Source organism: Lethenteron reissneri, chromosome 27, assembly GCF_015708825.2.
Source record: "Lethenteron reissneri isolate LAM-NWPU_2019-01 chromosome 27, ASM1570882v1, whole genome shotgun sequence".
Taxonomy (NCBI): Eukaryota; Metazoa; Chordata; class Hyperoartia; order Petromyzontiformes; family Petromyzontidae; genus Lethenteron; species Lethenteron reissneri.
In genome coordinates, this window is record NC_083805.1 from 2,992,764 (window position 1) to 3,003,296 (window position 10,533).

At 54.6% G+C, this 10,533-nt stretch overlaps 1 protein-coding gene across 1 annotated transcript; it reads left to right on the plus strand.

Annotated features, from left to right (window-relative positions):
* The first annotated feature begins 2,486 nt into the window (after window positions 1-2,486).
* CRYBA1 (crystallin beta A1) lies at window positions 2,487-10,184 on the plus strand. Its single transcript, XM_061561113.1, has 6 exons — window positions 2,487-2,552; window positions 3,997-4,065; window positions 5,822-5,940; window positions 6,434-6,575; window positions 6,880-7,022; window positions 9,921-10,184. Exons 2-6 carry the CDS (start codon window positions 4,024-4,026, stop codon window positions 10,066-10,068), a joined length of 594 nt encoding a protein of 197 aa, XP_061417097.1. The 5' UTR covers window positions 2,487-2,552; window positions 3,997-4,023; the 3' UTR covers window positions 10,069-10,184.
* Window positions 10,185-10,533: the final 349 nt, after the last annotated feature.

Consider the following 10,533-nt stretch of genomic DNA (forward strand, 5'->3'; position numbering starts at 1 on the left):
GCCTGGAATCTTCTCCAGGTGGTCTCCAGAGCCCGGAGGCTGGACATTTCCTGTGGTGTTGTTGCAAATTCTCAGAAGTGTTAACTAATTGTTTGAAGCACCCTGTATAATTATCATATTTTGTTTTTACTTTTCAGGCCGCACACGCAGACTCACTGACGAACCGATGTAACCATCGGCGAATAAAATCGTGGAGTGTCTGACATAGGGCAAGAGTGGTGGTGGTGATGGTGGTAGTGGCCGTGGTGAAATATTCAGGGGTAAGCACACAAAGCCCCCCACCCGAAAAAACTATAACAGCCCCCCCCGCCACCCCCCTAAACCCCAATCCGGACCAGGTCACGAAGATGCTCGTTCTGAGACAAAGATCCCCCGTATAGCCTTAAGAGACGGCTGGAGCAAGTGGTGTTAGCGAGCGGCGAGCACCTTTTCAAGGCCGGCACGACACACGTGGGGGTGGTGTGGCCGGAACCACGCCGGGCCGGACGCCTTCGAGAAGGTGATGAGGGTGATGATGATGATGACGATTGTTTAGTGGACTGCATTACCCAGGAAAGTGTCACCGAGTCTCATGACTCATGTTCAGGAAGGTCCTGCCACGTTTTTCGCAGTAGCACGTGGGCGGGTTATGGTTGCGGTTCTAATCAACCCAATTTGCGTAATTCATGATGATAATTGATACATTTAAGAATAATCAGCATCGCTTACCGTTTATTATTATAATGATCATGATAATGAGGACACGCTCGATTGAAGAATCAATGCCTTCGCCGATTAACGTCTTGAGCCCGGGGCGGGTAGTTGCATAATCCACTGCTGGATAAGGAACTCGTGTGGCCCATTTGGCCATACTTCACCACGCTGGTCACTGCGGATCCGTGAAGGCAGTGGAGAATGTAGGCGGGTGAATATTACGATGCTGTACGTGTGTTGAACTTTTTTCGCACCGTACGTAGCCCACCGTGCTCATCAGCGGTGCTGACCATCACCGCGCTGTCCAGGCTCAACCCTGCTTAGCTGACGAGAGTTGGTGGTAAGGCCGCTAGTCTAAGATGCTTGGCCATGGCGCCTGGATGATGGATATGAGGCGCGTGAATGATAACGACGTCTGATACTGATTCGCAAACCACTGCTTGACCATGACCTCATCGCACTGTGTTTAATTATGGGGGTTTGTATGGCCATACGGTTTAGTTATTCTTAGCATTATTTGCCACTGATGTGAGCCGTGAGCGGGAATCGAACTCCAGCGGCTGGCTTCACGGCGGATTGCGCTAACCACTGTGCCACCACGCCACCCTCCAATGATTATTGCGATAGTAAAATAATCGATGGTGGTTGATGGTGCCTTTGGCAGTTGACACGACGACACATGAATGACCACCCCTCGATGGTTCTATACGGTATATACCATAGATTTGCGTTGATGCTGGCCACAGTTTATGTAAGAATAATGATTGGTGATGTCGCTACCCGTGGAAACTGTGGTCGCGTTTCACAGTACACTGCCCCCGCCCCCCCCCCCTAAAAACAAAAAAAACACCCCCTAACCCTGGGGGTCCGCGTGCACCAAGGGGATATCACGACCTGATGAGCAAGCGATTTGCTTTGTTCATCCGCTCGCAGAGCGTGCTCATGCAGCCATTCACTCGCTCATCCCCCCAAATACCCTTTAGCCCCCAGTCCAGCGCCCAGGTATGTGCTTGGGCAAACATTATAACTGCGCATGAGAGCATCCGGCCCAACATCCACCCATCCACTCATCCACCCATCCATCCATTCACCCTCACACTCATCCATTTACTCACCCATCCACTCACCCACTCACTCCCCCACCCATCCACTCACTCACTCACTCACCCACTCACCCATCCATCCATTCACCCACTCACTCATCCACCCATTCACTAACCCACCAATTTACTCACCCACCCATCCACTCACCCATTCACTCACCCACCCATCCACTCACCCACTCACTCACCCACCCATCCACTCACCCACTCACTCATCCACCCATCCACTCACCCACCCATCCACTCACCCACCCACTCATTCACCCACTCATCCACTCACCCACCCATTCAAGACACCCATTCACTCACCCACCCCTTTACTCACCCACTCATCCACTCACCCACCCACCAATCCACTCACCCACTCACTCACTCACCCACCCATCCACTCACCCACTCACTCACCCACCCATCCACTCACCCACATCACTAACCCACCCATCTTCTCACCAACCCATCCATCCTCCCACTCACCCCATCCTCCAACCTTCTGATCCACCTACACGGCCGTCCCTCCCACCAACACATCACCACAACATTGCCCCTATTGGACATCAGCCGCCCGAGTCAACCACCACCACCACCGCCACCACTCAACACAATTCCCTCTCAGCACCCCCTCCCGCCCCCACCCTCCCCCCCCCTGCCGACACCTCCTCCAAATCGAGCCCGCAGTCCCTCCCACCCCCAGCCCAGTCCACGTATAAATGACAGGGCCCGCTGTGGCTGGACTACGACACTTAGTGATTTCGTGTGGTGAGTACCGTGGGGTTCGCAGTCATTCATCAGCCCGCCGTTCGCAACGAGCGGTGGGTTGCGTGTGGACACACAGAGAGAGAGAGAGAGAAGTTTAATTCCCTCCACCAGTTGCCAAGGCAACGCTAATTGGCCTCATGACTAATGGACTTTCTCAGCACCACGTGCTGCATGGAATAGAACAGACGCCCCTGCGTGACTGGTGGAGTGTGGGGAAGGATGTGGGGGGTCCTTTCAATTGGTTAGTGGGGGTGGTGGGAGGGGGGAGGGGGGTTCTCTGGGAGATGGGGGTTGATGGATCGTGCAGAGATCACGGCGAGATCGGGACGCCGTCGCTTCGTAGCGCGGTCGCCCTAAACGTGGGAAGGAAGCAGAGGGGCTGAAGGCTGCGGTTCAGCAACGCCGTTTGGATCGCCGATCCGGACAAATCGGATTTTAAACATGCTACCTCCTCGGGTTCCCTGGGGTTTTTCTCCCGGTAGATGTATTTATTTGAGAATGGGGGCGAGCGGTGGAGAGGGATTACTTAACCCCCCGCTGGGATTTAAGGTGGTGGTGGAAAGGGGGTGGCAGTACAGCAAGTGGGTTAGTGCACCCATCTGTGCCGAACGTTGAGTGTTGCTCTCCCCCCACCCCCACCTCGTGGCTCTGACTCCGGGTATCCAATCGTACCCGGGGCACGAGTCGGTCGAACGCTCAGTCGAGGTTTTTGTGGTTAAAATTCGGGGGGCGAATATTACCGATGCAATCGTAATGTACAGACCACGGCTACATCCACTGCTGGATGAAGGTCTCTCTGCGCCCCCTCCCCCCCGCCGCCCCACCACGCCGCGTAGTTCGTGCGAGTTTGTTTGACCATACTTCACCACTCTGGTCAGTGCGGGTTGGTGAAATGTGGCGAGCCCAGAAGGCGGTTTAGGTGTCACTCGCCACCGATGTGAGCCGCTGCTTCGGGAATTGGGACTCAACGTCGCTAACCACAATCCCACCGCTCCACGACCGATGATGACGGTGATAGTGATAACAATAGCAATGATTAAGTAATGGAACACACGGTGGCCGCGTGTCCGGCGGCGCACCTTCCGCGGATTTCTAATCGGAAGTTTCCAAAGACAAAGATCCCCCCCCCCCCCCGTACAGCCTTAACAGACTGTTGGGGCAAGTGCTGTTAGCAGCAGCTATGAAGGCCGACACGGCGCACGAGGGGGTGGGTGGCCAGCACCACGCCCAGCCGCCTTTGTCTCCCTAGTGGCGATGTTTACACGCCGCACCAGGTACTCATTTGAGGTCGAGTCGACCTAGGGGAGGCCCAGAACCGGTTCAGATAATAGCCACTGGTGTTGGTGGCCGTGAGCGGGAATCGAACTCGGGTCTCCGGATTCGTAGCGCAGCGGAGCGCTTCCGCGGATTTCTAATCGGAAGTTACCTTCCCCGCCTGGCACAGGTGTGCGCTCACCGGTTGACTGAAGACATGGAAAAGATGGACACTGCTGGTTTCTCCGGCTTCTGGAAGGTAGGAGAGACACACAGAGAGAGCGTCAAACACACAGCTAGACAAGCAAACGGAGACCGAGAGACAGAGTCAGACAATGTAACAGGGAGACAGGCAGAGGGACTGATTGATAGACAGACAGAGAGACAGATGAACAAAACAACCCAGAGAGCTAGACAGACTGAGACACAGAGAGTCATGTAAGCAGACAGACAGACAGACAGAGAGACAGACAGAGAGACAGACGGATAGAAAGACAGACAAACAGATAGACAGACAGATAGAGAGGCAGACAGACAGATAGACAGATAGACAGACAGATAGAGAGACAGACAAATAGAGAGACAGATAGATAGACATACAGATAGAGAGACAGAGAGACAGACAGATAGACAGACAGACACGACCTCTATGGCCAGATAAGAGTCCGTTGAGACCAAGCCAAATCTTCGAGAGAGACCTGCGAGTAAACGCTTAAGACTTACACAGAGACGCACAGACTCGCATAGAGACCCATAGACTTACACAGAGACGCACAGACGCTCATAGAGACCCATAGACTTACAGCTATCCGTGGATATCTGTAAGTCCCACAGAGAGAGAGCCACGGAGAGAACTGTAGATAACCATAAGTTGATGGACTTACATGGAGGCATATATCGGGCGCCACGGTGGTGAGATGTCAATTACCTCGCCTGGTATACAGGAGGTCGTGGGTTTTATCCCGACCCTGACGCCTGCTGTATTTTGGCGTTTCCGTGTCTCTCTCTCTCTTCATCAACATCACGGTGGCTATGAGATGTTAACTACCTCCCCTGGTGTACAGGTCGTGGGTTTGATTCCGACCCTGACGCCTGCAGTATATTTGGAGTTTGCGTGTCTCTCTCTCTCATCATCATCACGGTGGCTATGAGATGTTAACTACCTCGCCTGGTATACAGGAGGTCGTGGGTTCGAGTGTGGTGTGAGTGTTCTCTGAGTGAGCTGTGAGTGAGCTGTGAGTGAGCGGTGAGTGAGCGGTGAGCGAGCGTTGAGTGAGCGGCGAGTGTGCTGTGAGTGTTCTGTGAGTGAGCGGTGAGTGAGCGGTGAGTGAGCGTTGAGTGAGCGGCGAGTGTGCTGTGAGTGTGCTGTGAGTGAGTGGTGAGTGAGCGGTGAGTGAGCGTTGAGTGAGCGTTGAGTGAGCGGCGAGTGTTCTGTGAGTGAGCAGTGAGTGAGTGGTGAGTGAGCGGTGAGTGAGCGGTGAGCGAGCGTTGAGTGAGCGGCGAGTGTGCTGTGAGTGTTCTGTGAGTGAGCGGTGAGTGAGCGGTGAGTGAGCGTTGAGTGAGCGGCGAGTGTGCTGTGAGTGTGCTGTGAGTGAGTGGTGAGTGAGCGGTGAGTGAGCGTTGCGTGAGCGTTGAGTGAGCGGCGAGTGTTCTGTGAGTGAGCGGTGAGTGAGTGGTGAGTGAGCGGTGAGTGAGTGGTGAGTGAGCGGTGAGTGAGCGGCGAGTGTGCTGTGAGTGAGCGGTGAGTGAGCGTGAGTGAGCGGCGAGTGTTCTGTGAGTGAGCGGTGAGTGAGTGGTGAGTGAGCGGTGAGTGAGCGGTGAGCGAGCGTTGAGTGAGCGGCGAGTGTGCTGTGAGCGAGCGGTGAGTGAGCGTGAGTGAGCGGCGAGTGTTCTGTGAGTGAGCGGTGAGTGAGTGGTGAGTGAGCGGTGAGTGAGCGGTGAGCGAGCGTTGAGTGAGCGGCGAGTGTGCTGTGAGCGAGCGGTGAGTGAGCGGTGGGCCTGTCCGCGTGTCGCAGATCACGGTGTGGGACCAGGAGGGCCTGCAGGGCAAGAAGCAGGAGTTCACCTCGGGCTGCCACAACGTCTTCGAGAGCGGCATCGAGAGCGTGCGCTCCATGCGCGTGGAGAGCGGCGCGTGAGGACATCATCATCGTCGTCATCGCCATCATCATCGCCATCATCGTCGTCGTCATCATTGTCGCCATCGCCATCATCATCGCCAACATCGTCGTCGTCATCATTGTCGCCATCGCCATCATCATCACCATCGTCATCATCGTCGTCGTCATCGCCGCCATCATCATGGTCACCATCTTCGTCATTGTTATCATCAACATCATCATCAGCATTGTCATAATCATCATCCTTGTCATCAACATCGTCATCATCATGACAATATCAATGACGATCCTGTCGACGAGGACGATAATTTAGCAGATCACGATGTCGACAAAAATGATGATGATGACTATAGCGTCGAAGGCAACTATGACGATGAACTCGACTATGACGACAGCGATGAATGACGATGACGACGACGGCGTACGCAGACAAAGGTGACGACGAGATTGACCCAATGTGACGACGAGGTTGACCCAATGTGACGCCGGTGGTGGCGCGACTCGCAGGTGGGTGGGGTACGAGCACAGCGGCTACCAGGGCCAGCAGTTCATCCTCGAGAAGGGCGACTACCCCCGCTGGGACGCGTGGAGCGGAAACCTCGCCTACCACACCGAGAGGCTCATGTCCTTCCGACCCATCCAGTGCGCCGTGAGTCCTCCACGCGCCTCTCCCTCCTCCTCCGTTCTCTTCCTCCTGCTCCCTGTGTCTCCATTCTCCTCCACGCGTCTCTTCCTCCATCTCCACGCGTCTCTCCCTCCTCCCTTCTCCTCCTCCTCCTGCTCCCTGTGTCTCCATTCTCCTCCACGCGTCTTCACCCTGCTCCTCGCCCCTCCCTGCATCTCCCTCCTCGTTGTGTCCTATCTCACTCCTCCTACCCGTGTCACATTCTCCTCCACGTGTGTCTCACTCGCTCCTCCTCCTCTTCCTCCTCCTCCCCCCGCCGCTCACACAGAACCACCAGGAGTCCAAGATGTCAATCTTCGAGCGAGAGAACTTCCTGGGCCGGACGTGCGACCTATGCGATGACTTCCCGGCTCTGCAGTCAATGGGCTGGTGCAACAGCGAGGTCGGCTCCATGAAAGTTCAGAGTGGAGCGTAAGTTCACCTCCCCCCCCACCCACCTGCTACACGCCCACACCGTCTTCGCCAATCCACTACTGGATGGACTTTTGAGACCAGCGGCTGGGGTCGCCCGTCGATCCGCCGCGGCCGTCCCAAGCGCCTTGAGTCGAGGCTCCGGCATCTGTCTCGACCTGGGGCGTCGTGTCTCCGGGTGTTGTTTTGCTCCAACTTGTAAAGCGCCGCCTCCTCCGCACAGCACAGCGCAGCGCTGTGGTGCATTCGCTCGCTCACGAAGGGAGAAGGAGAGAGAGAGAACGATTCAGAGGCGAGTGGGGAAGGCAGCGGCGACAGCCATGCCGGTGGGCCGGCGCTCGCGACAGCTGTCCGAGCTCTGCGGTCCTCTGCAAATCAAGATGTTTTCAACCACACAATGGGAAGAAACCGTAGCACCCGGACAAAGCCCACCACGCGTGCGAGGGGGCAACGCTCTATCCCATACAGAAGGAACAGATCGATGGGTTCATCCGCACTTCGCCGTACGTACCCGCCTTCTGCTGGCTAGCGAGGGAATGACGCCTCCTCGATGCCCACGGGGAGTGAACTTTCACGGCATCTGCGTGCGACCCACCAACCCCAGGCGTGACGTCAGCGCGACGCACGGACGCGGCTCGAGGCTGTCGGATGCGGGCGACGTCATCGCACGGACGCGCACAGTGACGTCACGGGCGCCAGCCAGCCAGCAAAACTTGTATTTGTTCCAATTATAGTCTGATAATGAAATAGTAATTCATGGGGAGGGGGGGGGGGGGGGTTGTTGTTCACTTACAGCCATCGCTCAAATACAAATTAAGCCACTGCACGCTGCACGTCATCATCATTGTCCATCAGCGCCATCACCGATAAAGGCTGCGCGAACATCATCCCTGCCATCACCACCACCACCACCGCGCCCCCATCATCTCTCCTCTCTCTCCATCGCCACATTAACCCAGGAGCTACCGTGACACCCCCCCCACCACCCACCCCTCCCCCTCTGTTAACCCCCCCACCACCACCACCCAAGTGATTAATTCACACCCCCCCCCCCCACCACCATCACGATGAGGGTTTTCTTTCTTTTTTTGACTGAAACCGACTCTGGGCCCTCGATAGCTTCAGGGATCATTAAACAAGAACACGAGTTCGGGGGGGGGGGTGAGAGAGGAGGAGGGGGGGGAGAGAGGAGGAGGGGGGGGGGGCAGTGGGGGGCGAGGTGGGGGGGGGGAGTCGGAGTGGTCACTATAAGTTATGAGGCTATTATTCTCTCGGTGTGTGTCTGTGTCTCTGTCTGTATGCGTCTGTGTGCGTGTCTCTGTGACTACAACTGGTGTGTCTGTCTGTATGCGTCTGTGTGCGTGTCTCTGTGTCTACGACTCTGGTATGTCTGTCTGTATGCGTCTGTGTATGTCTGTGTGTCCATAACTCTCTGTGTCTGTCCGTATAGTCTGTGTGTCTGTGTCTCTGTGTCTGTGTCTCTGTATCTATGTCTATGTCTCTCTGTATTTCTCTAGCTCTCAGTCTTTCTCCCTCTCTCATTCTGCCTCGAACCCCATTCCCTCCGTCTGTCTGTTCTCTTTCCCTCTGCACACATATATCTGTCTCTTTATATATCTTTCTCTGTCTCTCTCAATCAGTGTGTGTCTCTAGATCCTCTCTCTGCGTCTCTCTCTCTCTCTGCCTGTGTTCAACGTGTGTGCGTGTATCTCTCTCTCTACACCATGCCACAAACTACAATCCCTCACTCATTGCCTCTTCCTCTCCCCTCCCATCTCCCCTCCCATCTCCCCCCCCCCCCCCATCTCCCACCCCCCTATCTGCTCGTCTGCCCCCTCCCATCTACCACCTCCTTTGCGGGTCCACATCTGGTGCATTCAAGGCGCCTCTCAGCTGATTCCCTTACCCGGGGAAGTCCTTGCTCGCTCGCCCGCTCACCCGCTCCCTCCCTCTCTCTCTCCATCATCCACATTCCTTCTCATTTACCCCGCGCGCAAGAAATAACTTAACAAATCGAAACCTACATCATTGGACCTCCTTTGCCAGTACCAAAATATGAGAATAGGTTTTCCCCTTTTTATCTGGCAACAAAATAGCTGTGTAAAGATGTTAAAACGCCAAACTGAAACCTTTTACAAGGAATCATGTCTGCCTTAACCACAATACTTGTGGTCAGAATGCAAACAAAAAAACGTCCTCTGATAATATATGCATTGTCTTTTAAACTGATTTGTCCACACCAAAGACAGCTTTCTTTTGAGCCTCGTCTCAAAACGGTGTTAGACCAGAGGACGCCAAAAGACGTATTTTGGCAAGAAAAAGCTGTCTCTGGTGTGGACCAATCAGTTTCAAAGCCAATGCCTATATTATCAGAGGGCGTTTTTTGTTTGCATTCTGACCACAAGTGTTGTGGTTAATGCAGACATGATTCCTTGCAAAAGGTTTCAGTTTGGTTTTTAACATCTTAAATCGAAACCTCACGAATATTCTGAAATGACATCCCCGGCTCGAGATGCGACCGTGATCAAGCTTGTCATCTCGTCCCTGATCATCTCCCAAAGTCTTCAACATTTTTTTTGCCGGAAAGACGCGTGCTATTTTGTGTTCTACACCTGTTCGTCGAATTATAATAGGACCACAGGCTACAACAATAATGATGTAGGATTATTATGAACAGGCGTGCCTTGTCCTCTCGCGTTAGCACCTTACGCAGATAAGCCCTCACTCCAAGGCCGGTCTAGCAGCTTGCTGCAACAGATAACGCGTGACACATTAAACCGCTGAACACGAAATAATGATGATCGTGACATGAATGTAACCCCCTCTCCTCTCTTCCTCCACCCTCCCTTCCCACCGCAACAACCACGCCCCTCCCACCCACCCCCACCCACCCACCAGATGGGTTTGCTACCAGTACCCAGGCTACCGCGGGTACCAGTACATCATGGAGTGCGACCGCCACACGGGGGAGTATCGTCACTACCGCGAGTTCGGGTCGCACGCTCAAACCAGCCAGGTGCAGTCGATCCGCAGAGTGCAGCAGTGAACGGAGCACGTTGCGATGCCCTGTTGCGACACCGGCGGCAACAGCAATAGCAGCAGCAGCAGGGAGAGGAGAAGCTGTGTTCTTGAATCCGCCAGACGCCGCCAGCATCGTCACCATCACCGTGCTTCGGCGGAGTCATCGTAGGGATGAGCACGTGCGCGAGTCGCAGCGCAGTCGCCCCGCAGTTAACACCTTGACGAGGACGACGGATGATGATGATGATGGAAATGATGTTGACGACGATTGCGATGGTGCCAAAATAAAATAAAAAAACACGAGAAATTGAACACGCGCGTTGGGAGTTTTGAAGTGGTGATGATGTTGATGATGGTGATGATGTTGATGATGATGTTGATGATGGTGATGATGGTGATGATGATGTACGTATGCGTGTTGAACGTAGTCAACCGCGCTAATCAGAGGTGCGGGGGAAAGACAACAAACTAACACAAACAAAATCAGTTC